Raw genomic sequence first — 27,931 nt, 5'->3', positions numbered from 1 at the left:
AATTTCAGTAGGCAGCCATTCCAAATCAAACCCCAATGCCCAAGATCAACCATCATCCTTTCCTTCCTAAACACAATGCCTTCTGCTGGAATTACGAGCATTGTAACCCTGCCGGGTCCAAATTTGGAGAAAGATCTGTTAGATGCCATCCTTCAAAAATCTTCACACTCAATTCCTGGACAGACTTGTTTGGCTAATTCTACAGGTAATTCCCCGAGTTACGACCACAATGGTTCCCAAAATTTCCACTGCTAAGTGAGTGAAGTGAGTTTCGCCCCATTTTACAACTTTTCTTGCCACATTTGTTAAGTGAATCACTGCAGTTGTTAAGTGAGTAACCCGGTCGTTGAGTGAACCTGGATTCCCCGTTGACTTTGCTCACCAGGACACCGCAATGGTCGTAAATACGAGTCAGCTGCTGGGTTTTGATGCTGCAAGAGTTATGATGTGTGAAAAAACAGTTGTAAGTCGCTTTCTTCTAGTGCTGTTGTAACTTTGAGCTACAAGTGAACCGTTGTAAATCAAGGACTACCTGTATATCCCTCTTTTAAACCCCCGATTCGCACGGACGTAAACAAACAGGAGCCGGCACTCAGATGCTAGCTTTAAATAAACCACCTGCTTTTATTTGACTTCCCTCTGTACAAAAATCAATTTTGTCCTTGCATTTGAAAACCTTTCCGTGCTTATAAATCTACAACTGAGAAAACCAGGTTGAGCTGGCCAGGTTCTCTGCTAATTCTCCTGTGTCCCCGTGTTGACCTTCCTCGTTTCTTCAGAGAAGGGAAGCCACACCTGCAAAAGAGAGACAGGAGAAGTTGGCCTCAACTTGCAAGATGGTTTTCATCCAAGCGATGGAGAGACCCTGGCGGCAGAGAGCTCTGAATTGCACCCAAGGATGGACAGGGAATGCGAATGGATTTCTGTCTCCCCCCCCCCACCCCATCAAGCAGAGTTCTAACATTTCAGATCTTTATTTGGGAAAGTGAAAGGGAGGGAGGGAGGGAGGAGGGAGGGAGGGAGGAGGGAAGGAAGGAAGGAAGGAAGGAAGGAAGGAAGGAAGGAAGGAAGGAAGGAAGGAAGGAAGGAAGGAAGGAAGGAAGGAAGGAAGGAAGGAAGGAAGGGAGAAGAATACTTTATTGTCATTGTACGTATATACACAGTATACCCATACAACAAAATTCATATAACACCAGAGACCAGGCCCAACACACATGACAATCCACACACACACCCACACACACCAAAAATTCCACACCCCTAAACCACCCAAGGGAAGGAAGGAAGGCAGGAAGGAAGGAAGGCAGGAAGGAAGGAAGGCAGGAAGGAAGGAAGGGGAAAGGAAAGGAAAGGAAAGGAAAGGAAAGGAAAGGAAAGGAAAGGAAAGGAAAGGAAAGGAAAGGAAAAGGAAAGGAAAGGAAAGGAAAGGAAAGGAAAGGAAAGGAAAGGAAAGGAGGATTAAAGCTGAGTGGCTGGTGGTGACAATCTAACCCAGTGGTAGTCAAACTGGTCCATACCGCTCACTAGTGGGCGTTCAAGCTTTCATGGTGGACAGTAGGGGTTTGCTGTAACTCTGCTTTATAAATTTTATAAAGTTACTTCCCTACTTTATAAATCACCATTACTCTGGAACTGGTGGGTGGTTAGAAATTTTTACTACTAACAGAGATACAAAAGTGGGAGGTAGGTATAAAAAGGTTGACTACCCCTGATCTAACCCATTGCTGCTTTGCCATCAACAGGAGGAAAATGTATATCTATATATCTGTCTCTGTCTCGTGTCTGTCTGTCTGTCTGTCTCTCTCTGTCTCTCTATCTTTGTATCTATCTATCTATCTATCATTTATCATCTATATTATCTATCTATCTATCTATCTATCTATCTATCTATCTATCTATCTAATCATCTATCAATCTTATTGACTTATTTTGAGGATGAGCTTACTCTGTTGAGATTCTTAGCCAGTGGGAACCATTATTTTCACTCCTGGAGCCTCTCAGTAGCTCTTACCTAGCCTTCTCCTGTTCATTGCGTACTGTGACATTATTTCATTCCGTACATACTTTCTCCTCCTCAAAATAGTGGCAGTAGCTGGTACAGAGCCCAGAGGGGCTGGATCAATAAAAACCAGTGCTCATTGTAAAGAGGATTGCATTTCAGCAAACAATCGTCCCCATTTGACTTAAGAATCAAACGGAAGCCCCATTCCCTTGGGGACCTTACGAGAATAAGGCAGGCTCAAGGGTGACTCAGCCTTCCATCCTTCCGTGGTGGGTAAAATGAGGACCCAGATTGTTGGGGGCAAGAGGCTGACTCTGTAAACCGCTTAGAGAGAGGGCTGGAAAGCACAGTGGATATGTAAGTCTAAGATAGAGATAAGATTTGTGGAGCCTTCATGCGCTCATCCTCCAAAGGTGTTTCTCAACCTTGGCGGTTGGAAGATGGGTTGACTTCAACTCTCCAAATCCCCCAACCAACAAGGAATTATCTGGGAGTTGAAGTCCACCCATGTTCAAGCTGCGAAGGTTGAGAAACACTGCTCTCATATGACCTGATAGCAATGGCCCTTTGGTTCCTACATAGGCCAAAGAGGTCCGAATTTTGAACTCAAGAATTAATGGGCTCATGTTTGCCCTCGGGATTCAAAACAAGGATTGTATCAGAGGATTTCGACCTCCACCACAGAGCTAAAAGGGACCATTTGGGTGGAAGAGCGACTTTAAAAGCACCATCAAAAGAGCTAAAGTTCAAGGATTCCCCCCTACGACAAAAGATCTCCATAAACATACATTCTGGGTTGCTTTGCTTATCATCTCGTTTACCTATTTTGTATTATCACCACCTTATTCTTTTCTTTTCTTTTCACCTTCTCTATTTCTTTCCTTCCTCCTCTCCTTACCCTTTCCTTCTTCCCTTGCCTCTCCCCTACTCCTCTTTTCCTCTTCCCCTTCCTATACTCTCTCCTTCTCTTTCTCTCCCTTCCACCCATCTCTCCTTACCTCTTTCTTTTTTCCCTCCTCTTCCTCTCATTCTCTCCGCCTCTCTCCCTTTCTCTTTCTGTTGTTATAGGAGTCTCTTTCAAACCTCAGTTTGTTTTCTTGGGATGAAATTTCCGCAAACTCCGATATATTTAGTACCATTTCTTATTCCCTTACCTCTCCCCTACTCCTCTCTTCCTCTTCCCCCTCCTACCCTCTATCCTTCTCTTTCTCTCCCTTCCCACCTTCCTCTCCTTTCCTCTTTCTTCCTTCTCTCCCTCTCTTCTCCTCTCTTCCTTTCCTGTTAATGTGGTTATCGCTTTTCAACTCTGAACTGGTGTATTTTCGGGGATGGTATTCCCGCAAACCCTGTTATAATTTTTTTTAATGCTTATAATTTTATGCTTATCCTTTCTTATTCCCTTTTCTTCATTATCATGTCCTAGCTATGTTTTTCTCTCTCTACCTCATTCTTGAACATAGATATTAATTCCACATTTCTTTATGTGGAAAAATAAAGATGCAAAAGTGATAAACAAGAATAATAACTATGTGAATGTATACTTGTAACTCTACATAAGAGAATAAAAATAATATATATATATATATATATATTTAAAAAGGTCTCGAGAAACAGAATGGCCTTCTAAAAAAACTACTGTGTTTCCCCGAAAATAAGATAGAATTGTATTTTCTTTTGACACACATACACACACACACAAAATAAGCGCTTGAGCCGAGGTGGCGCAGTGGTTAAATGCAGCACTGCAGGCTACTTCAGCTGACTGCAGTTCGGCTGTTCAAATCTCACCGGCTCAAGATTGACTCAGCCTTTCATCCTTCCGAGGTGGGTAAAATGAGGACCCGGATTGTTGGCGGCAATATGCTGACTCTGTAAACCGCTTAGAGAGGGCTGAAAGCCCTATGAAGCGGTATATAAGTCTAACTGCTATTGCTATTGTTACTTTCGGGAAGGTCTTATTATCTTTGAGGTGCAGGAGGCGGTGAGTGTGGTCACCTCATGGCTGCTGCTGTGTTGCAATATTTTCAGGGAGGGCTTATTTTAGTGGATGCGCTCCGAAGTCCCGATCGGGCTTATTTTCCAGAGAGGTCTTGTTTTGGGGAAAACAAGAGTTAGTAGACGATCAGGTCCTTATGATGCCTCTCCAACGTAGTCTGCTGATTTCTAAACCACCTGACTGCCCACCCACGGACCAAATTTGAATCCGCCATCAATTTAGCTACTTCGGAGCATCTGAGGAAGTTGAGGTACAGCTCACAAAAGCTAACGCCTTTTTCATAAATTGTGGGGCAACTGTTCTGACCGAGGCTTCCCAAGAGCCTGAAGCAAACTCCTCATCCCGACAAAAAACCCTTTTATTAATTTGCTATGAATTCTGCTCATTCATCTCCAGCAAAATCTTTCAAGGGAGGATTTACAGTCACCGACCTTCTCTGGCTTGGAAAACTGCCAGGCCGATCCCTGCAAAACTTGGCAAAGAGTCTCGGAGAGTCACAAACCAATGAAACGAACTAATGGTCTCCTGCAAACTCCACTCCCCTTTCGCTCCTCTTTTATTTCCTCTGGGAGGAGCCATGCACAGTCCACCTGTGGCCTTACTCCCAAGTCGACACCTGTTCTTTAGCTGCTCCCTTCGTCTGGCAACTCTGCGCATGCACACACTGGGAACAGGCTCCAGCTGTTCGTCTGCCCCACTGATGTCTGGCTCCGAAGGCAGCTGATAACTGGCATAGGGCTCTCCCCCCCCCCCCCCCGCCTCCAACACAGAGCCCTCATCAGAGCCTTCCCCAGACTCCAGGACTGGCCCAGGTTCCTCCCCAACCCTCCTCACTGTCCGAATCTGCCACCAGCTCCACTGGCGGGCCACAACAGCAACCAGACTCCTTCCAACCTTCGCCAAGATATCTCCTTTCTCCTCCACCATGGTAATACTCACCACTGGCTTGCTTGCATTGCTTCAAGGCTTCGTTGAAGCCCTCGCACAAGGTCAGGTCACTCTGGTTAGTAGCACAATCCAGGAACTGCCTCATCTCGTAGAGGCAAGGTCCATACTGGGATGGCTGGTGGGTTGGTATCTGCCGGGATTCCTAGAGGCAGCCAAGGAAGAGACGGAAGAAAATGCAATTTAAAAAAAAAAAAACCAGATTGTGCAGAAATGGATAAGTTGACATTAAAGATAAAGAAGATACGGAATGTTTTTTAACATGGGATTTGAGAGCCCAGGTGGCGCAGTGGTTAGGGTGCAGTACTGCAGGCCACTTCAGCTGACTGTTATCTGCAGTTCAGCGGTTCTAATCTCACCGGCTCAAGCTTGACTCAGCCTTCCATCCTTCCAAGGTGGGGGAAATGAGGACCCAGACTGTGGGGGCGATATGCTGACTCTGTAAACCGCTTAGAGAGGGCTGAAAGCCCTATGAAGCGGTATATAAGTCTAACTGCTATTGCTATTGCTATTTATCAAAGGCTGGATAATAGAGGGGGAAAATAGAAACTGGAGAACTTTATTAAAGGCAAAAGTTTCCTTCGCACATATCTGCTCGTCGTTCCCGACTCTAGGGGGTGGTGCTCATCTGCGTTTCAAAGCCGAAGAGCCAGCGCTGTCCGAAGGAGTCTCCGTGGTCATGTGGCCGGCATGACTCAACGCCGAAGGCGCACGGAACGCTGTTCCCTTCCCACCAAAGGTGGTTCCTATTTTTATACGTGATTTCGAACTGCAAAGTTGGCAGAAGCTGGGACAAGTAACAGGAGCTCACCCCGTTACGCGGCGCTAGGGATTCGAACCTCTGAACTGCCGACCTTTCTGATGGACCTGACTCCGTTTACCACATGTTGTGAGTTCCTTCAACGCGAGTCTCACCTGGACAGGGCTGCTAGCCACTTTGGCCGGCTGGGAGGAGCTGCTGTCGCCACTGAACGCTCCTGTGAGAGCGCCTCCCACCACGTGGCCCACGGCGGAGCCCACGGCCACCCCTGCTGCCGTGGTAGCCATCTGGGCCATCAAGCCCGGTTGTTGAGGCTGAGTCGGGGCAGTCATGGCGGAAGGAGGCGGATGAGCAGGAGGCGGGGCATGGGAAGCTACCGCATTGCTGGGATGGAAAGAGAGAGAGAGAGAGAAAAAAGGGAGAAGGTGAGTTTTTGTAGCATTCATTCATTCATTCGTATCCTTCTTTGGATTGTTTTGACAAATAACTCAAGGGAGAAAACATATCCAACAGGCAATTCTCCTCCTGTTTTCCCCACAACAATAACCCTGTGAGGTGGGTTCAACTTAAAGAGAAAGAGAGAGAAAACTGGCCCAAAGTTGCCCAGCTGGCTTTCATGGCTAAGGTATAAACTAGAATTCACAGCCTCCTGCTGATTGGCCCGAGGTCACCCAATCAGCTTCCATGCCTAAGGCAGGACTAGAATTTACCGTCTCCTAACCGATTGGTCCAAAAGTTGCCCAGTTGGCTTTGATGGCTAAAGCGGAAATTAGAATTCACAGTCTCCTGGTGATTGGCCCATGGTCACCTGTTCTGACCCCCCCTCGTTCCACACCAAAGGACACTCCGAGCCAGAGATAAATTACAGCATTTAATTAACAGACAAACAGGTCCTTGGCAGCAACCCAGCACAGACAAGCTTGGGGAGCAATAAACACAGACAAGGCTTGGCAGCAATCCAGGCTGCCAAGCTCATACAAAGTTCTCCGACATTCGATTCTGTGTTGACTTCTGCAAAGAGGGGCTTGTGCACAAGTAGCCTTTTTATAGTCTGGAGAGGAGCCTAATGACCACCAGCTGAGCACAATTACCTCCTGTAATTGCATAATTGATCCTGATGCCTAGTAGCTCTTCAGTGGCGTGCATCCAGGAACAACTCACTACTGGCCTCCGGCTCACTCTCCCTTGTCTCCCCCCCACTGGTCCAAGGCTCAGGTGCCTCCTGGTGGCCAACCAGCCTCTCTGCACCTTGCTCGGAGTCGAAACCCTGTCCTCCACATCCTCCAGAGCTGACTCAGAGGGCCCCTCGCTATCGGAGTCTGGTGGCAGCTCCAACGGCTCCTGCTGGACCACAAGTCACCCAATCAGTTTTCATGCCTAAGGCAGGACTAGAACTCACCATCTCCCTGCTGATTAAATCAGAATAGAGCTGGAAGGTACCTTGGGAGGTCTTCTAGTCCAGCCCCCTGCTCAAGCAGGAGACCCTACACCATTTCAGACAAAAAAATGCCCAGTCTCTTCTTAAAAAACTTCAAGTGATGCAGCACGCACAACTTCTGGTAGCAAGCTGTTCCACTGGTTAATTGTCCTCACTAAATGTCTGTAGAGATTCTCAGTCATCCAGGTAATGGAAAAAGCACCTTTGGGACAATTGTCCTCTCTCCTTCATTCCAAGTTGCTTCTCTCCTTGAGTAGTTTCCACCCACTGTTTTCTTGACCTGCCTTCTGGTGTTTTGGAAAATAAGTTGAAACCCCCCTTCTTTGTGGCAGCCCCTCAAATACTGGAATATTGCTATCATGTCACCCCTACTCTTTTCTCTACATTAAACTAGACATACCCAATCTGTGTGTGTGTGTGTATGTGTGTGTGTGTGTGTGTGTGTGTGTGTGTGTGTGTGTGTGTGTGTGTTTGGTCTCCAGGCCTTTAATCATCTTAGCTGCTCTTCTCTGATATTTTTTTCCAAAGTCTCAACATCTTTTTTTATAATGTGGTGACCAAAACTGGATGCAGTATTCCAGGTGTGGCCTTACTAAGGATTGATAAAGTGCTACCAAGGCTTCCTCAACATTACCAAGGCTTCCTCAACATTAAGAAAACTTAAGATCATGGCATCCAGCCCTCTCAATCCCTGGCAAATAGATGGGGAAGAAATGGAGGTAGTGACAGATTTTATGTTTCTGGGCTCCAAGATCACCGCAGATGGGGATTGCAGCCAAGGAATTAAAAGAGGCTTGCTCCTGGGGAGGAAAGCGATGGCAAATCTAGACAGCAGACTAAAAAGCAGAGACATCACCCTGCCAATCAAAAGTGTGTTTAGTCAAGGCTCTGGTTTTCCCAGTTGCAATGGATGGCTATGAAAGTTGGACCATAAGGAAGGCTGAGCGCCAAAGAATGGAGGCCTTTGAACTCTGGTGCTGGAGAAGACTCCTGCGAGTCCCTTGGACTGCAAGGCCATCCAACCGGTCAGTCCTAGAGGAGATCAACCCTGACTGCTCTTTAGAAGGCCAGATCCTGAAGAGGAAACTCAAGTGCTTCAGCCACCTAATGAGAAGGAAGGAAGCCAAAGAATGGAGGCCTTTGAACTCTGGTGTTGTTGAAGACTCCTGAGAGTCCCTTGGACTGCAAGGCCATCCAACTGGTCAGTCCTAGAGGAGATCAACCCTGACTACTCTTTAGAAGCCCAGATCCTGAGGAGGAAACTCAAGTGCTTCGGCTACCTAATGAGAAGGAAGGACTCCCTGGAGAAGAGCTGAATGCTGGGAATGATGAGGGCAAAAGAAGAAGGGGACGGCAGAGAAGGAAGTGGCTGGATGGAGTCACCAAAGCAGCTGGCGTGAGCTTCAATGGACTCCAGAGGATGGTAGAGGACAGGAAGGCCTGGAGAAACGGTGCCCATGGGGTTACAATGGTCCTGGATACTTCGCAACTAACAACAACATTCCAGATGGGGCCTTACTAAGGCTTTATAAAGTGCTACTAAGATTTCACATGGTTTTGATTCTATGCCTCTTGTTTATACAACCATTCGCTTTTTTGGCTGCTCCCGAAAACCTCCCAGAAAGTCTCCATGGCTGAGCAGGCACTAAAACTAAATCTCCCTGGAGCCTCTTTCCCCAATGTGGCTTTTGGTCTAACAGCTTATATTCCCTGACCTCTCCTCTCAATTCCTTTTTAGCTGAGTCATCCAGAAGGCAGCCAGTCGGGACGAACACATCTCCTTTTCTTTCATAATCCGCCCAGGTCATCCTGCTTTATTCCAGAGGCCTCAAAGGTAATTTTCCAAAAGGCAACTGGAGTTTCTTGTCTGCTTTTTTTCCCCCCTACTGAAAACATTTCGCTTTCTGTTCTACGGAATTGAAGCAGCTTTAGTTTAGTTTAACTTGGTGGCCATTGCACCTCGTACAACGAAACCAAAGGCCATCTCCAGGGTACATTATAAAAATAAAAACACAAACACACCTCCTTCGTATTCTGAACATTTTCGGCACTCCCAAATCGGAAGGTGCGTGCATGCACATGCATTTGCGCGCAACTGGAGTGCCAGAAACGCAAACACAAGCTGGCTGGAGTGTGCATGCCTGGTTTTGGGGGCTGTTTTCAGGCCGTTTTTGGCCTAAAAAAAACAGCCCAAGAACCAGCCTGAAAATGGCTCCAAAAATGGCCTGAAAATGGCCTGAAAAATTGACTGGTTTGGGGGCCATTTTTGGGCTGTTCTTCTGGGCCATTTTCAGACCCTTTTCAGCATAAAAAATAGCTCCAAAACCAGCCCATAAAACGGCCTGAAGAATAGCGTGAAAAATTGCCTGGGTCTTGGCCATTTTGGGGCCATTTTCAGGCCATTCTTCGGACCATTTTTCAGGCCGTTTTTGCGCAGTTTTCAGCCTAAAAAACAGCCCAAAACCCAGCCTGAAAATGGCCCGAAAAAATGGCCTGAAAACGGCCCCAAAATTGCCTGTTTTTTGCCTGTTTTGGGGCCATTTTTCAGACTATTACCAGGCTGTTTTTGTGCCGTTCTTAGCCTATAAAACAGCCCCAAAACCGGCCTGAAAATAGCCTGAAAAATGTCTGTTTTTTGGCTGTTTTTCGGGCCATTTTCAGGCCAGTTTTGGGGCAGTTTTCCGGTGTTCCAGCGCCCACGGAGACCAGCTGGCTGGCACGTCAGAATCCAGAAGACCAGCTGGCTACAGTGCACGTGGCCACAGAGAGGGCTCTGCGTGCCACCTCTGCCAGGCGTGCCATCAGTTTGCCATCAGGGTCTTATGCAATTGAACTGAAACCCCGATATAGCATATAAACTTCTTGGACGAGAAGAGAAATGTTTTCAAGGGAGGAAAAAAACAAAACAAACAAGAAACTCCAGTTTGCCTTTTGGAAAAGCAACCTTCGGAGCAAGCGTGACCTTGGGATGCGAATTCTCCACGCAGGCGTTCTTTTCCAAACTTTTTCACAAAATAAGTCCTACACAACACAGCCGCTCTTCTCGTCTTTTTCAACAGGTAAATTGACCCCAAAAAACCACATGCTTTTAATCTTTCCACCCGAGACTTTGCAATCTCTTCAAATCTTTGATCGCCCATATGCTAAGGCTTGGCTTTTTCTTCCCACAACAAGTATGTGTCACACACAGACGCAACCATCCGAAAGGTTGGCAGTTCAGAGGTTCAAATCCCTAGTGTCTTATTATTTAAATAAGACGGACAGCTCTAAGCTGATCCGTCTGCTTGGAAGCTTATTTAGGAAACTTTAAGTAGACTTTGCCACCTTATTTTTATCACTAAGAACAAGGAGAAATATGTTCCACACTCTCTCTCCCCTCCCCTGGCCACAGATGCTCTCATCCCGAGCCTAATCTGCCTTGCAAGATTGTTGTTACAGAGGGAAAGAGAAAAAGGACATACTGTGTGTGCCAAGGGAAAAATACAGGTGATAATAATACCAAAGATATTAAGACCTGGAGATGCCATTCATTCAGAGTAGGGATGAGCAGGTTTACCAGCAGTCTAAAAACTGTGAGATTTATGGCTGGGTGGAAGAGAGGAAGAAGAGAACATGATACTAAGCAGTTTGAATCCCCAAAAGCTCTCATTAAAGCAAGATATAATTGAAGCATCGAAGTGCTCTTGAACCTGCGTAAGATGCTTTCCTTTTGATCTTTCTTTGGAAAATAAAATCACTAGGGCCTTTTTTCCCAGGGAAAGAGGGAGAATCAACCTCCTTGTTTTATCCCAATTTTAAAAACTATTTGATCAACTCAAGGCAGAGAATGTCCTCAATACTCCGACCTTCCATTTTCACCAAGTCTGTGCAACTTTTCTTTTTTTACAATCCTAAATTTTGTACAATCTCTACTCTTTTTTTTAAATAAAGCAAGCTAAAATCCCCCCAAAATTGATACTCCTGAGCATGCACGGAGTGCTCCCCCACTCTGCTCCTCGGAGGAAAGAGACCAAGAGAGAGGGGGGACCCCCAAAGGCTTTTGAAGTGGGCTGAGAACCACCCGAGGCCTTTTAAATACAGGCAACCCCGTCCTCCCAAAGACAGGGCTCCTGAGCATGCACAGAGCGCTCCCCGTCTCCCTTCCTCGGAGGAAAGAGTCCAAGAGAGAGAGAGGGAAAACCCAAAAAGCTTTTGAAATTGGTTGAGACCCCACCCGTGGCCTTTTAAACATAAGCCCCCAAGACTGGGCTCCTGAGCATGCACAGAGCGCTTCCCCGTCACGGAAGGGAAGAGTCCAAGAGAAAAACCCCAAAACGTTTGAAATTGGCCGAGACCCTTTTAAACACAAGGACCCCCTTGTCCTCCCCAAGACGGGGCTCTCCTGAGCATGCACAGAGCGCTCCCCATCTCCCTTCCTCGGAGGAAAAAGTCCGAGGGGGGGGACCCAAAAACTTTTGAAATCGGCTGAGACCCCCACCCGTGGCTTTTTAAACCCCGCCCGCCCCTTGTCCTCCCCAAGACGGGGCTCCTGAGCATGCACAGAGCGCTTCCCCGTCACGGAAGGGAAGAGTCCAAGAGAAAACCCCCCAAAACGTTTGGAATTGGCCGAGACCCTTTTAAACACAAGGACCCCCTTGTCCTCCCCAAGACGGGGCTCTCCTGAGCATGCACAGATTGCTTCTCCTGCCTTCTGACCTTGGACAGGAGTCGTAGGGCTTCTAACCCGATGGGAGGAAGAGGGCGAAAGAGTGGCAGGAGCAAAGCTCGTGTCCTTTTTTGAGGAGGGGGCTTCGAGAGTTGGGTGGGTGGGTGGGCGGGTGGAACAGCTTGCCTACCTGGTCGAGCGAGGCGGCGCGCTCCGGCTGCCCCTGCGCATGGTGAGGTCGATGGCTGCTGCGATTTAACCGGCTTCGCTCCGGCTGCCGCTGCGAAAGAGACGCCCGGAATCTCCTTGAAACTCGCTGTGACGCAATCGCGTTCTGGAACACACACCCCCCCCACACGTGGTTCAAAGATAAGTCGGGAAGGCTCTTCTGCGCAGGCGCATGACAGGAGCTCCTCCTCCTCCTCCCCCCCCGTCCCCCACACCCTCCCCCGTCCCGGACGCAGAGAGCTAGGAAAAGTTTAGAGTGGTGACCAAACGACGTACGCATTTTCACGGGACTTTTTTTTTTTTTGAAGTGGAGAATATACCTCCGGGATGTTTTCTTTCTTAACGTTTTTTTTTAAAATAAAAACAACAACGCCATTGAAATTTTGCAATGCAATAAAAAAGAATCCGAGAGGAAGGAGGAAAATGGGAGGGAGGAAAATGGGAGGATGGTTGGATGGAAGGAATACAGGAGGGTGAATGGAAGGAAGGAAAGAAGGAAAATAGGAGGAAGGAAAATGGGAGGATGGGAGGAAGGAAAGGGAGGAAAATGGGAGGGGATGGATGGAAGGAAAACAGGAAGTAGAATGGAAGGAAAATGGGAGGATGGTTGGATGGAAGGAAGAAAAATGAGAGAGAATGGAAGGAAAAAGGAAAACAAGAGGGATAATGGAAGAAGGAAAATAGGAGGAAGGAAAATGGGAGGATGGAAGGAAAAAGGAAAATGGGAGGGAGTAAAATGGGAGAGATGGATGGAAGGAAAACAGGAAGTAGAATGGAAGGAAGAAAAATGGGAGGATGGTTGGATGGATGGAAGAAAAATGAGAGAGAATGGAAGGAAAAAGGAAAACAGGAGGGATAATGGAAGAAGGAAAATAGAAGGAAGGAAAATGGGAGGATGGAAGGAAAAAGGAAAATGGGAGGGAGGAAAATGGGAGAGATGGATGGAAGGAAAACAGAAGTAGAATGGAAGAAAAATGGAAGGATGGTTGGATGGATGGAAGAAAAATGAGAGAAGGAAGGAAAAAAGGAAAACAGGAGGGATGATGGAAGGAAAGAAGGAAAATAGGAGGAAGGAAAATGGGAGGATGGTTGGATGGAAAGAAAATGGCAGGGAGGATGGAAGGGAAAAAGGGAAATGGAAGGAAATTAGTAAGGGAGGGAATTTAAATAGGGGATCCAGCATTCTGACTCCCTACTTCAGAGGAACTGAGAAGCATCCACTCTTCCCTCTTTGTGTTTCTATGGCTCCTTTTGCATTTTCTGGTCTGAGGCCTGGCACAAAACTGCCATTTAATGGGGCTTTTTTTTTTAACTGGGCACCAGTGTCCTGGCCTCATTGGGAAACAGAAGGCCTGAAAACAACTACTTCTGATACTTGAGGGGCTGCCACAAACAAAGGGGGAGTCAAGCTATTCTCCAAAGCACCTGAGGGCAGGACAAGAAGCAATGGGTGGAAACTAATCAAGGAGAGAAGCAATTTAGGACTGAGGAGAAATTTCCTGGCAGTTAGAACAATTAATCAGTGGAACTGGCCTCCAGAAGTTGTGAATGCCCCAACACTGGAAGTTTTTAAGGAAATGTTGGATAACCATTTGCCTGAAGAGGTGAAGGGTTTCCTGTCTAAGCAGGGGGTTCGACTAGAGGACCTCCAAGGTCCCTCCCAACCCTGTTATTCTGTTAAGAGGGGGTCAACCTATTCTCCAAACCACCTGAGGGCAGGACAAGAAACAATGGGTGGAAATTAACCAAGGAGAGAAGCAACGGTCCTAGAACTGAGGAGAAATTTCCTGACAGTGACAATTAACCAGTGGAACAGCTTGCCACCAGAAGTTGTGAATGCTCCAACAATGGAAGTTTTTAAGAAGAGACTGGCTATCCATTTGTCTGAAATGTTATAGTGTTTGCTGCCTAAGCAGGGGGTTGGACTAGATGACCTCCAAGATCCCTTCCAACTCTGTTATTGTATGCTACCTATCCTTTCCTTACACTCCACAGTGGAGCCCAAAATTTCTGTTGCTAAGTGGGATATTTGTTCAGTGAGTTTTGCCCTGTTTTCGACCTCACTTGCCACAGTTGTGTCCTAACTCTTTAACATTTCACTTTGACAAGTAATGGCCTGAATACCTAATTTTTGCTCAGGGGTGTTAACCAAGATTGGGGAGAGAGGATGCAAGGAGAAATAGTCTTTTGTAGATTTGTAGTAAGAAAAAAAGATGTTTTCTACTTTCCAAGCTGGCAGGAAGGACAAATGTTTTTCTTTGAAAGTCACTTAACAATTAAAAATAGTGTTCTACTCTTCTTCACACAAGTTTTTTTGGCAAGGATGGACAATCACTTCTTCCTTTCATTTCAAACATTTATACAACCTCCCACCTTATAGCAAATTGGGGGGGATTTCCCAAACAATAATTGAAACAATTATCAAAATAAAACCTGTTCAGGACGAGGGGTTTTAAAGACCAGAGTTTGGAATAGATCCCTCACACCTCATAACTAAGTTAACTTGGTTACCAAACGAACCAATTCTCTGATATCACACAATACAGGAAGTCCTCAACTTAAAACATTTCACTTAGTGACCATTCGAAGTTACAATGGCACTGAAAAGTGACTTAATGACAGTTTTTCACACTCACAGCTATTGCTCATGTGATCAAAATCCAGATCCTTGCCAAGAGACTCGTATTTATGACGGTTGCAGTGTCCTTGGGGGGGGGGGTGTCACATGATGACCTTGGGTGACCTTTTGACAAGCAAAGGGGTAGCCAGATTCACTTAATAGCCGTTACTAAACAGCGGCACTGGCTCATTCGACAACTGCGGCAAGAATGGTCGTAAAATGGGGCAAAACTCACTTAACAAATGTTTCACTTAACAACAAAAATTTGGGGCTCAATTGTGGTGATAGGTCGAGGACTACCTGTAGAGTCACTTTGCTACCAGAAGGAACTGGGTTTATGGGAATGATTAAGCCATCAAAAGCCTAACTAAGGTCAATGAGCCAAGCTTTAAGATAAAGGTAAAAGTTCCCCTCGCACACATGTGCTAGTCGTTCCCGACTCTAGGGGGCGTTGCTCATCTCCGTTTCAAAGCCAAAGAGCCAGCGCTGTCCGAAGACGTCTCCGTGGTCATGTGGCTGGCATGACTCAATATCAAAGGGGCACAGAACGTTGTTACCTCCCCACCAAAGGTGGTCCCTATTTTTCTACTTGCATTTTTACATGCTTTTGAACTGCTAGATTGGCAGAAGCTGGGACAAGTCACGGGAGCTCACTCCATTATGCAGCGCTGGGGATTCGAACCACCGAACTGGCGACCTTTCTGATCGAACAAGCTCAGCGTCTTAGCCACTGAGCCACCACGTCCCTAATGAGCCAGGTTTTAGAATGGAACTATTCTGAGTTAATTCAGCCTAGGTTATCTATAAAGGAACAGCATAAAAAGTGAAGGCAACCTTCATTTTTAATTGAAAATTTCTCAACAAGAGCAAAGCAAATCCATAAAGACAGAAGCTTTCGCTTGCCAGCATTAGTGAATATGTATACTAAATGTGGAAATGGGAAAACATCCAAGGGTTGCTATATACTCCATTTAAACCGCAATTTACAGGAGAGACAGTAACAATGATATCCAGAACTTATTATCTGCAAAACGAGAGAAATCCAACTTGGAACAATAACCGGCCTTCTGAAACAGACACAAGAACTTGAAATATCCAGTAACAGCAGGAGTTCGAGATAACCAAAATCTCTAAAACAAACTCTAAAGGTCAAGTTGTGGGATCGGTAGCCACATTCCTCTTTAATGGAAAAATCAGGGAGATTACAGGATGCTTTGGTTGCAAACCACGCCGAACCAGCTCTGCCCCTCTTAACCTACGGTAAGAGATGCTTATATTCCAATTTTATGAGATTCTTGATTTCTCTGGCATCATCCAGATGCATCGGGCTCCATAATCCCATTGCTGGCTAGAAATGCTGCAGTTACTACTGACTCTATGGAAGTGCAGGTTGGAGTGTTCTACATAAAATGTTTGACACTTGTGCAAACCCTCCCACCCCTTTTTTTTAGGCAAGGTAGACATGCAATTCACCTTCACAAGCTAAGTTGCTCTGATAATATTTAAGATGGTAATATTTAAGATGATAGGAAATAGAGGTGTTTTCTATTCTCAGGATCAAAACTTCTAAAAAGTAGCAAATGTGAGGTACAATTCAATTGCAGGTTTTAAAAGAAAAAAACTTCTTAAACCATAGAGACTGCTGATTAAAGGGCCCAGTCACAAATTAACCTAGATTAATTCGTGTTACAGATTCAATGGCAATTCATTTTCACTAATGCATCCGGAGTCAACCAGGCCATTTATCCTAAGGGAAGGATTTCCAAGAAAGAGGAACTAGGCGATTTTATTTCCCAGACAGCTGCTCGTAGAGTTTGGGGACGTAGTCGTCCCACTCGGCTTGGAAGCAGGTGCCCGCGACGGGGGAAGGCAGCTTGTATTTCTTGCGGAAGGCCAATATTTTGAAGTTTCCACGTTTGTCCCCCGAACGGTTGCTCAGGGTGGGCTCGTTGCAAGTCAGCTGCTGGGACTGCTCGTAAACCAACCAGACGTAGCGGTGAAGGCCTGAAAATGCACAGGAGCAAAATAAGAAGCAGAAACCCTTTTTAAGGAGGGTTCAATCCAGCCCTCTGCCCACCTCCTCAGAGCTGTTCGGGACTCAAGCGGCATGCAAATCTGAGGATGGATTGGATGGAGGGGACAATGGAGGCAGGGAGTGAGGAAGGGATGGATGGATGGGAGGAATGGAAGAATGGATGAGAGGATGGATAGATGGAAGATTGCATGGAGAGATTGATAGATTATGGATGGATGGATGGATGGATGGATGGATGGATGGATGGATGGATGGATGGAGAATGGATAAGAGGATGGATGATAGGACAAGATTGCATGGAGGGATGGAGGGATGGATGGATGGATGGGAGGAAGGATAAGAGGATGCTGATGGATGGAGAGATGGGTGGGTGGATTGATGGATGGACTGGAATTGGATGGATGGGTGGGAGGATGGATAAGAGGATGACAATGGATGGAGAGATGGGTGGGTGAATTGATGGATGTGAGGAAGCATAAAAGGATGCTGATAGATGGAGGGATGGAAGATTGCATGGAGGGATGGATTGGAATTGGGTGGGTGGGTGGGTGGGTGGGAGGATGGATGGATGGATGGTTGGGAGGATGGATAAGAGGATGATGATGGGTGGAGGAATGGAAGATTGCATGGAGGGATGGATTGGAATTGGATGGGAGGATGGATGAATGGTAGGAAGGATAAGAGGAGGAGGATGGGTGGTGGAGGGATGGAAGATTGCATGGAGGGATGGACTGGAATTGGATGGATGGGTGTGAGGATGGATAAGAGGATGATGATGGGTGGAGGAATGGAAGATTGCATGGAGGGATGGATTGGAATTGGATGGGAGGATGGATGAATGGTAGGAAGGATAAGAGGATGATGATGGATGGGAAGATGGGGGGATGGAAGATTGCATGGAGGGATGGATGGGAATTGGATGGATGGATGGATAGGATGGATAGATGAGAGGAAGATGGATGGAGCTATCATCCATCCATGCATCTCCTATCAGGCATGCATCTATCTATCTATCTATCTATCTATCTATCTATCTATCTATCTATCTATCTATCATCTATCTATCTATCTATCTATCTATCTATCTATCTATCTAGTTGAGATACTTGGTTCAGCAGCCACTTTTTGAAAGATAATGCATATAGCAATTACTCACTTTGCCTTGAAAGATTATCTCTGGCCATTTACCTGTTCCTTTGGGCGGCCCAGCTCCAACATAGTCAGACAAAACCTGCCCACTGGTGATATCATTGCCTCTCATGTTGGTCACCAAAAAGTGGTGCCACTCCCTAAAAAAAAAAGAAGAGAATTGGGTTTTCATGCTTGCAAATCCCATCTTGCAACCTGCAAAGGAATGTTCCTCTTCCCGGGGATCATTTTCCAAGCACGCCCAATTCAACTCACCTGAATTTGGGGGTTTTCCTACTGGGAGCATCAGGATCCGTAAGAGCCAAAGTGTAGAATTTATCCGGGTTGCAATTCTCCCACTCGATCAGGGTGGGCCGATTCTTGACCTGCCCAAATAAACAAGAATAACCATTTTGCTCCTCTTTAAAACAGGAAAAAAATAAAAAAAATAAAAGAAAGACAGGGGAGAAGAAATATCCATGGACTAAGTCAGCTCTCTAGTTAAGAATTGCTAAAAAAAATTTCTCAATCTGCATTTTCAGCAAACAACAAACAGGCAAAAAAAAAATTTTTTTAAGCATTTTCTATTCCAGAAGGTGGAAACTGATGCTTAAAGCACCGTTTCTCAATCTCAGCCACTTTTAAGGTATTTGGACTTCTGCTCCCAGAATTCCCCAATTGATAAAAGAGAATATTGGTTAGCTCAGGGTTGAACTGTGGTGCTCTCTCTGAGCTTGGTGGTTTTCTTGCAGACGTTTCATTACCCAAACGAGGTAACATCAGTGCTAAAGGGAGTGGGAGTGTGCGGAGAGGAGTTTGCACTCTTTTTCCCTTTGGGGGCGGGGGGGGGTTGTTTTTAAGTAAAGATTCCTTGGGTTGAGCAAGGACAGCAAGGACAAAGGCAAAATGGACTGCTAAATTGGTGATGCCCCCCCAGTTACATGACCACTTAGCCACGCCCACCCAGCTAGTTCCCCCCCCCCCCAACAGTGTGAGACAACCCCCCTGATCAAAAACTTGAGAACCCCTGGTCTAAAGTTTCATTTTTGGCTCATTCAATCATCCAATCACACTTGTCCAATAAATAATTCTATTCTATTCTATTCCTTATTCTATTTCTATTCCATTCTACTCCTATTCCTTATTCTTTCCTATTCCGTATTCTATTCCTATTCCGTATTCTATTCTTATTCCTTATTCTATTCCTATTCCTTATTCTATTCCTATTCCTTATTCTATTCCTATTCCGTATTCTATTCTTATTCCTATTCCTTATTCTATTCTATTCTATATTCTATTCCTATTCCTTATTCTATTCTTATTCCTATTCCTTATTCTATTCCTATTCTATATTCTATTCCTTATTCTATTCTATTCCTATTCCTTATTCTATTCCTATTCTATTCTTATTCCTATTCCTTATTCTATTCTATATTCTATTCCTATTCCTTATTCTATTCTTATTCCTATTCCTTATTCTATTCCTATTCTATATTCTATTCCTTATTCTATTCTATTCCTATTCCTTATTCTATTCCTATTCTGTATTCTATTCTTATTCCTATTTCTTATTCTATTCCTATTCTATATTCTATTCCTATTCCTTATTCTATTCTATTCCAATTCTATTCATTTCTATTTCTTATTCTATTTCTATTTCCAATTCCTAATCCTAATTCTGATAATTATTCTTATTCTTATTCTTATTTATTCTTATTCTATTCTATTCCATTCTAAATTCTATTCCTATTCTATTCTCATTGTGACTTGGATGTATGCTCAAACTTCTATGGGTCTAAAACTTATTCTCAAACCTTACATCATCATAATTATATTGAAAGGCAATCGATTTGATAAAACATGGGAGAGCTGGACATCTGCAAGTGTGGAAGCCGGTTGGATTAAAAAAAGAAAAACAAGCCACCTTTTGGGTTAGAAATTAAACTGTGGTGTCAACTCTCATCCAGATACGCCTCCACGAATGTTGCAACTGCACGGGGCCTTCACCTCCCAGCGGGCACGCGCTCCCGAGCCTTGCACCGGCCTTGCAAACGAGGGAACGGGGAGAACTGAGCCCCCACCCCCAGCCGCTTTGCTTGCTGGTCTCCGCCTCTCTTTGGGAAGATGCCAACTTGGCCATGGCCGCCTTTGTATTTTTAGGGTGGCCTTTTTTTTTCTTTCCAAATTGCACTTTGCGCTCTTCTCTCGTCTATTTTTAAGGTCAGGCTAAAACAAAAACAATTTTGCAACGAACCGTTTGCATTAAAAAACGATCGCGTGCCTTTTTTTTTCTTCCCCAAAAGGCCATGCAGGATTCTCGGGCCTCCTAAGGGGTCATGCGGCCAAGCTGGAGACCATAATGCACGTTAGATTAGGTTAGGTTAATTGGATTTATATACGTTCAGATGCATGCTTTTTTAACATTTATTTATTGGGGGTTCCCTTGCAAATAACCCGAGTCCCCGAGAGGGCATCCAAACGGGACTTGCCTCCCGGTTGCAATTGTGGCACGTTGGCAAATTTGCAACAAGGGAGACTGCGGGATCCTATATAACGGAATTGCACATTTAGAGGGGGGGGGGAGAGAAAATCTATAATGCCCCGAAATGATCCAGATGCAGATCAGCCCATGAATTGAATCCTGCAAAGAGGAGCGTTTCCGAGCTCCTTTATTGGGCGGGGGTCCCCTAATTTTAAGAGGGGTTGTGCAAAAGCCCCAGCTCCCGCCCAAAAGGACGACAACGGGACGTCCCCAGCGCAGGCGGCCCTTACTACCTGGGTCGGTGTAAGTATTTGACCGAGCTCCTCGATTTCCACCGACCCGTAGCGGACCCGCAGAGGTTGCGCCGGCTTGTCTTCCACCTCCGGGAGGTTTAAGGAGCCTCCCCAGCCGCTCAAGTCTACCGGCATGATTGCACCAAAGTGACGAGTCCCCAAGATCTTCTTCCCAGCTCGCTGCAGCCAGCAAACGCAGCGCGCGAGACTCATCCAGGCTCATGCGGGGGAGGGGGGCGCTTTCCGAGTGGCAGGTTGCTCCTCCAATCCGAAGCAGCGGAAGCTCTCCTTCTTTGCTCCTATTGGCCGAGGTGGGGGGGGGGACAGAGGCTCGGCCCTGTCGGGAGAAGGGAACTCTGGGAGTTGAAGTCCCGCAATGGTTTCTGGGGTAGTCTGGGAGTTGAAACCCAGAAACTTTCAAGGTACTGAAGTTGAGAAGCTGTTTTCATAAGATTAAAAGCATACGGGCACTGCCAATTTTAGCAAACTATGATGATAATTCACCTGTGAAACCTTCCTCCATTAATGATAGCAAAAGGGGGAAAAATGATGAAATACTTTTTCTAAAGTCTTTGCACACTTTGGGATTTGATAGTATAATTTAGCTCCTTCAAGGGCTTTCTTTCAAATAAATGTCCCGAATCTCATTGAGTTCTGTAAACGAAACCCTGTTTACAGAAGATGTTAATAAATCTTATCAGGTTGTGTTTTATGGGGTCCTTGGTGCTCTCTGAGCTTGGTTGTTTTCTTGCAGACGTTTTATTACCAAACTAGGTAACATCATCAATCCTAGGATTGGGGTTTGGAGAGAAGAGGAGGAGGAGGGCTGTGGGATCCATGGTGCTGTCTGAAGTTGGTTGTTTTCTTGTAGATATTTTATTACCCAACTAGGTAACATCATCAATCCAAAAAGGAGTGGGGTTTACAGAGAGGAGGAGGAAGGGAAGATGGGGAGGAACAGGGGCAAGGCTGTGGGATCCACGGTGCGGTCTGACGTTGGTTGTTTTCTTGTAGATATTTTATTACCCAACTATGTAACATCATCAGTGGTGGAAGGGAGTTGAGTGTGTGAAGAGGAGGAAGAGGGGTGGAGGGCTGTCTAAGGTCAGTTGTCTTCTTCAAGACGTTTCACTACCTAGCTAGTTAACATCATCAGGCGGAGACCCAAGACTGTGGGGTCCCTCCAGACCCCAGGCACTACACCCTGGCATCTCTCTTCACATGCTCACCCACCATTAGCAGCCATGCCTGCAGAGTCAACACACTTTTCTTGCTTGGCACACTGTGCCAAAGGTGAATGACTCAGGAGGGATGACTCCAGAATAAGCAAGGAGAGTCAATCCTGATGGATTCAGAGCCTGGCCCTGCCCTGTCATGGATTCACTAGGCTCAGGACCACAAAATCATATGGCTGGAAGGGACCTTGGAGGTCCACACACACACACACACGGCACCCCTGCCCAAGGCAGGAGTGCTTATTGCATCCCTGTCAACTGATTTTTCCAGTCAGTAACAGTAACAGAGATACTAGGGATTTGAACCACCGAACTGCCAACCTTTCTAATCGACAAGCTCAATGTCTTAGCCACTGAGCCACCTAGTCAGGCTCAATTTTGGAAAACTTCCAGTGATGCTTCTATAATACAGGTGCTAACAAAACCACTTCCAGCCTTACACCCCAGCAACCAGGGGTGAAATCCAGCGGGTTCTGAGAGGTTCTGGAGAACCGGTAGCAGAAATTTTGAGCAGTTCGGAAAACCGGCAAATACCGCCTCTGGCTGGCCTCGCCCCCATCTATTCTCTGCCTTCCGAGTCCCAGCTGATCGGGAGTGAATGGGGATTTTGCAGTATCCTTCCCCTTGCCACACCCACCAAGTCACGCCCACCAAGCCACACCACGCCTACAGACCAGTAGTAAAAAAAAATATGCTTAATGCATATAAAGAGGATATATAATGTATTAATACAGATTTATTCGGAAACAGAATTAAAGATTGTATGATAAAATGGGCTCAAAATATTGAAGAACCAATAATGTTGGAGACATGGGAAAGAATCTGGGTAAGAAATGTGAAATGTACACAAGCTCAAAATCTGAGAGAAAATTTTTACAAGATGTTCTATAGATGGCATTTAGATCCTAAAAAGTTGGCTTCTATGTATCCGAATGTACAGCCTAAATGTTGGAGGTGTGGTTCTCTCGATGCTACATATTATCATATATGGTGGACCTGCCAAAAGGTTAAGGCATTCTGGATAAAAATATGGTGGGTTATGCAAAATATCTTTAAAAGGATAAAGTTTAAGACTGTGTTAGTTAAAAATCCATACCGTGTACGGGTTCTGGGAAGTCGGGGGGGGGGAGGAGGAGGGGGGTTGGTGGGGAGGGAGGGAGGGGCATACAAAAAAAATTGTACTTCAATGTTTTAATGATTGACGAATGATGAAATATTTGTGTTTTTAAAAAGAAATAAAACCTTTGGAACAAAAAAAAAATGAATTTCACCACTGCCAGCAATCCAAAGTGAGGTTCCTAAACAGATTAGGGACTTAAACCGCCTTCCCAGCCAAATTAAAACGGCATCAGCATTAACCTAGAATGAAGAAGAAACTTCCTATCCGTGAGAACAATTAATCAGCATAACTTCCAGAAATTGTGGGTGCCCCATCACTGGTTCAGGTTTTCAAGAAGAGATTGGACAGTCTTAGAATGGCATAGGCCAGGTTCTTCCGCTCGAGCAGGGGGTTGGACTAGAAGACCTCCAAGGTCCCTTCCAATTCTGTCATTCTGTATTTGTAACTCAATGAGGTTCACGGCTGGGTCCTTGGTATTCCCTGACTTACAACCCGTTCATTTACTGACCGTTCAAAGTTAGAGCAGCATTGAAAAAAGTGACTTCTGACCGTTTTCACAATTGCAACTTTTTGTTGCGTCCCCATTGCTATGTGATCAAAATTCAGCTGCTTGGCAACTGCTTCATATTTACGGCCGTCGCGAGATCCCCTTTCTCCACTTTCTGACAAGCCAAGTCCAAGGGAGAAGCCAGATTCACTTAACAACCGGGCTACTCGCTTAACAACGGCGAGGATTCCCTTAACAACGGCAGCCATAAAAGCTAAACTCACTCAACAAAGGTCTCACACACACAGCCACATCGATGGTCGGGCTCGATTCTGGCCGTAAGTCGAGGACTACCTGCACTGGGTGGCTGGGAACTTCCCAGTTACCTGCCGGCGCCAGGTAGAGCAAGCGGGAGCGAAGCGCGTCGCCCGCAGCCGCTCCGCCTCCCGCGGGGAAAGTTTCCCCGCCTCTCCATCCAGGCTGCCCGCCCTCCCAGCCGTAAATCCGCGGAGCTGAGCCGCCTGGCTTCGGTTCCCTCAGTCGGAGCTGCTGCCATGGCGAGCGGGGTGGCCGTCTGCGTTCTTTTGGTCCTGGCTCTCTCCGGGGGCAGCGGCGCTGCAGGTACCCCTCGGCCGGGGCGATGAGCGGGGCGGGAGAGGGCAGGGCGAGTGGGCAAAGCAGATGGCAAGGTTGGAGGTGGCAGTTGAGCCGGGAAGAGGCGTAGAGAGGTCGGCGGGAGGGTGGGTGTCCCATTTGGATAGGAGACCACGAGGAGATTCTCCGGGAAGAGGGGGTAAACTAAAAGGAGACCCCCTCGAAAGCATCTTAACGCCTCGCCAGAATCCTTCCTTCGTCTCCACTACGGACGAAGGAGAGATCGCCTTCAACTTTAGTTTTTCTGCCCAAACAAGGATATCACTCTCGCCTCCCTTCCGAAGTTTCTGCGGGACGGGATCGCCGCCCCTCTCCCCGCGACCCTCCGGTCCCCCCCCCATCCCGCGTCCCTTTCGCCTTCGCCTGCCTGCATAAAATCCGCCCGAACGCGCGGGATTGATTGGCAACGATCGGGGGAACCGTTTTGCGTAAAGAGATCGCTCGTTCCGCCGACTTTTAGACCAGTCGGGATTTAGTCGGATTTATGACGTCCTTCGTCTCTTTTTTTCCCTCCCGACCTACAGCTCCAAAATTTTCAGGAATACTGCATGCTTGGTTGTTTGTTTGTTTTTTGTTTCCCTAATCTTCAAAACCGCTTCCGGTCACAACTGCCTGTTTTCTTCTTCTGAAGTCTAAAGTTGGGGAGGGGGGGTCGGATGGATAGTTTTTCTACGATTGTTTTATAGTTGTGTTTCTAATTGTTGGGTTAGGGTGAAGGTGGGGGGGGGCAATTGATAAGTTTGCCCTGTTTCGGTTAGGAAAGGACACAAGAAGCAAAACACTTTGGTGAGAAAGGAAAAGGGGAGAGAGAGAGAGAGAGAGAGAGAGAGAGAGAGAGAGAGAGAGAGAGAGAGAGAGAGCAGGCAGAGAGAGAGAGAGGCAGACACACACACATAGATAGAGACTGATACACACACACACACACACAAACAGAATGCAAGCAAAAAAGGAAAGAAAAACAAAAAGGGAGAGAAAGGAAGAGAGAAAGAAAGAAAGAAGAAAGAGAAAGAAAAAGAAAGAAAGAAAGAAAGAGGAAGGAGAAAGAAAGAAAATAGGAAGGAAGAGAAAGAACGAAAAAGAAAGAAAGAGGTAGTTAGTAGGAAGGAAGGAAAGAGAAAAAAAGAAGAAAGAAAGAAAGAAAGAAAGAAGGAAGGAAAGAAAGAGAAAAAGAAAGAAAGAAAGTAGGAAGGAAGGAAAGAAAAAGAAAGAAAGAAAGAAAGAAAGAAAGAAAGGTAGGTAGGTAGTAGGAAGGAAGAAAAGAGAAAGGAAGGAAGGAGGGAAGGAAAGAAGGAAGGAAGGAAGGAAGGAAGGAAGGAAGGAAGGAAGGAAGGAAGGAAGGAAGGAAGGAAGGAAGGAAGGAAGGAAGGACCTATGAATAGAAGACAGGTAGAATTACAAAAAATAACCAGGTGACTATGAATGCATAGGCAATTTCTCAATGCTTTTCAGCCTGACCCATTCAACCAAGCTAAGCAGCCTGACAGAATGAAAAATTTGCTCTTTTGTACGCAGAGTTCTGAGGCCGGAATGGGACTGTTGGACGCAGACTTAACAGTGCAGGATGAGTCTGCATTCTGCTTGGCAAGGATAAAAGCCCAGGCGATGCTTTTAGTGCAACTGTGAATGCTCTGCTCCTCTCTCATATCAGCTTCCAAGAGTTGCTAGGATTTCGGTGCACTTTGTTAAAACTTAGCACACCCTATTTGATTCACTCCAGGGTGTCTAAATTGCGGCTTAGGATGGCATGCCCAATCTATTTTGTGTTTATATCCCGCCTTTATTGTACATATAACTTGGCGAACATATCCAGCACACTTTCTTCGTCTTGTTTTCCCCACAACAACAACCCTGTGAGGTGGGTTGGGCTGAGAGGGAGGGAGGGGACCAAAGTCCCACCCCCCAAGCTGGTTTTCATGGCTAAAGCAGGACTATGACTCCCAGGCATCTAGTGATTGGGCCAAAAGTCACCCAATTGATTTTCATGCCTAAAATGAGACTAGAACTCACAATCTCCCTGTTGATTGGCCCAAAGTCACCAATTGACTTTCATGCCTAACATTGGGACTAGAACTCATAGTCTCCTGCTGATTGGTCCAAAAGTCACCCAGCTGGCTTTCATGGCTAAGGCAGGACTAGAACTCACAGCCTCCTGGTTTCCAGCCTGCAACTTAACCACTGGACCAAACTGCCCCTCAATGCCAGCCAATGAAATCCTAACTCCCTGTTCTGCCACCTTGGCAACATTTAAGGCATGTAGGACTTCTGCTTCCAGAAATTAGAAAATGTACATAAATAAAACTTTTGTCTCCCCCAGAAACCGAAGAAGTAGCCGTTGGCGAACTGGACGGGGAAGTGTCTCTACGATGCTGGAATGCCTCTTCTCAAGTCTTGGTGGTCCAGTGGTTTCAAGGCCAGCCGGGTGAAGTTCCCATGCTCTTCTCCTCGGATGGAACGTTGCCTTCAGACAGTCGCTTTTCCCTGGTGGAAAACAGCTCCCTGCATATTTCGGGGCTGCGTTGGGAAGATGAAGGCCATTACGTGTGCAGGGAGATCCTGGTTGAGTCCAACCATACCCACAGGATCCAGTTACGGATGGCCAGTAAGTCTTGCTTCGCCTTGTTTAAAGGGTTGTGTTGTGGATGTTCGGCAAATATAAACATGGGAAAATGTAAACAATTAGCCGATAACTCAGCATTGCCCAGATATTTATTTATAGGGGGGGAATGTCCGGACCAAATGTAATTTCTAATGTTGGGTTTTCCCCCTTACCCGAGGGAACCCCCTTGTGGAGCACTGTGAATCCGTTACCATGGCAACTCCACTGCGCTGTACAGTAGAAGTCATTTTACAGCAGTACAGTAGAAGCCATTTTAAGACACAACAGGCTGCATCTTAACAGAATACACACAGCCCCGAGGGATTTTAAGGGTGTCTTATCCCCGACAGTTATTTGTTTCCAGGGAGTAAGTCATCGGTGTACCAAGTTTGGTTGAAATTGCCTGAGGCGTTCCAGAGTTATGCTGGAACACACACATAGACAGAGCTGTTTTTATATATATATATAGATGTATGTGAGTATGGATGTTGCATTAAGTCCACAATTACCAACTCAACAAGTTAGGTCATATGAGGAAAACAACCAACCCCACACTGCGATATTGGTCAGGGCTAGTTTTATTATAAAGCCTTTCTTGTAGTTAAAGTGCTGGCCAGTGCTCTCCAGTTACCAGGAGATGCTTGAGTTCTCATCCTGCCTTGAGCATGAAAGCTAGTTAGGTGACTTTGAGCCAATCACCAGGAGACGGTAAGTTCTAGTCCTGTCTTAGACATGAAAGGCGGCAGGGTGATTTTGAAGCTGTCACCAGGAAACTAAGAATTCTACTTCCGCCTTCAGCATCAGAGCTGGCTAGGTGACTTTGGGCCAATCAATAGGAGATGGTGAGTTCTAGTCCTGCCTTAGGCATGAAAGGTGGCTGGGTCCCTTTCAGCCAATCACCAGGAGCTGGTGAGCTCTAGTCCTGCCTTAGGCATGAAAGTTGGCTGGGTCCCTTTCGGCCAATCACCAGGAGATGGTGAGTTCTAGTCCCGCCTAAGGCATGAAAGTTGGCTGGGTCTCTATGGGCCAATCACCAGGAGATGGTGAGTTCTAGTCTTGCCTAAGGCATGAAAGTTGGCTGGATCCCTTTGGGCCAATCACCAGGAGATGGTGAATTCTAGTCCCGCCTAAGACATGAAAGCTGGCTGGGTTCCTTTGGGCCAATCACCAGGAGATGGTGAGTTCTAGTCCGCCTTAGGCATGAAAGCTGGCTGGGTCCCTTTGGGCCAATCACCAGGAGATGGTGAATTCTAGTCCCGCCTAAGAC

General features: G+C 46.2%; 3 protein-coding genes across 3 annotated transcripts in view; 1 reads left to right on the top strand and 2 right to left on the bottom strand.

Annotated features, from left to right (window-relative positions):
• Window positions 1-600: 600 nt before the first annotated feature.
• Window positions 601-12,121, bottom strand: CHCHD10 (coiled-coil-helix-coiled-coil-helix domain containing 10). Its single transcript, XM_087705687.1, has 4 exons — window positions 11,977-12,121; window positions 5,859-6,087; window positions 4,938-5,088; window positions 601-795 (listed from the first exon to the last, which is right to left on the bottom strand). The coding sequence occupies exons 1-4, from the start codon at window positions 12,015-12,017 to the stop codon at window positions 776-778; spliced, it is 441 nt and encodes a 146-aa protein (XP_087561813.1). The 5' UTR covers window positions 12,018-12,121; the 3' UTR covers window positions 601-775.
• A 3,337-nt stretch (window positions 12,122-15,458) lies between these two features.
• PEBP1 (phosphatidylethanolamine binding protein 1) lies at window positions 15,459-20,820 on the bottom strand. Its single transcript, XM_087705686.1, has 4 exons — window positions 20,573-20,820; window positions 18,074-18,183; window positions 17,858-17,958; window positions 15,459-16,638 (listed from the first exon to the last, which is right to left on the bottom strand). Exons 1-4 carry the CDS (start codon window positions 20,783-20,785, stop codon window positions 16,421-16,423), a joined length of 642 nt encoding a protein of 213 aa, XP_087561812.1. The 5' UTR covers window positions 20,786-20,820; the 3' UTR covers window positions 15,459-16,420.
• A 3,097-nt stretch (window positions 20,821-23,917) lies between these two features.
• VSIG10 (V-set and immunoglobulin domain containing 10) overlaps window positions 23,918-27,931 on the top strand; it is a 21,459-nt gene continuing 17,445 nt past the window's right edge. The window contains exons 1-2 of the mRNA XM_087705685.1: window positions 23,918-24,035; window positions 26,383-26,667. Coding sequence (XP_087561811.1) covers window positions 23,969-24,035; window positions 26,383-26,667 — 352 coding nt within the window. The 5' untranslated portion in view covers window positions 23,918-23,968. The remainder of the gene's footprint in view (window positions 24,036-26,382; window positions 26,668-27,931) is intronic.

This window comes from Thamnophis sirtalis, unplaced genomic scaffold (assembly GCF_051295495.1).
Source record: "Thamnophis sirtalis isolate CommonGarterSnake01/CBP01778 unplaced genomic scaffold, rThaSir2_p1.2 scaffold_2, whole genome shotgun sequence".
NCBI lineage: Eukaryota > Metazoa > Chordata > Lepidosauria > Squamata > Natricidae > Thamnophis > Thamnophis sirtalis.
The sequence above is the reverse complement of the archived record's forward strand: the minus strand, read 5'-3'. Positions and strand labels throughout refer to the sequence as shown.

Coding starts and splice junctions, on each gene's coding strand:
- CHCHD10 (XM_087705687.1), bottom strand. CDS start 12,017: ATGCGCAGGGGCAGCCGGAGCGCGCCGCCTCGCTCGACCAG. Junction 6,088..11,976: donor GCGCCGCCTCGCTCGACCAG/GTAGGCAAGCTG, acceptor TTTCCATCCCAG/CAATGCGGTAGCTTCCCATG. Junction 796..4,937: donor GCAATGCAAGCAAGCCAGTG/GTGAGTATTACC, acceptor TCTCTTTTGCAG/GTGTGGCTTCCCTTCTCTGA.
- PEBP1 (XM_087705686.1), bottom strand. CDS start 20,785: ATGAGTCTCGCGCGCTGCGTTTGCTGGCTGCAGCGAGCTGGGAAGAAG. Junction 18,184..20,572: donor AAATACTTACACCGACCCAG/GTAGTAAGGGCC, acceptor TTATTTGGGCAG/GTCAAGAATCGGCCCACCCT. Junction 16,639..17,857: donor TGGGCCGCCCAAAGGAACAG/GTAAATGGCCAG, acceptor GTGCATTTTCAG/GCCTTCACCGCTACGTCTGG.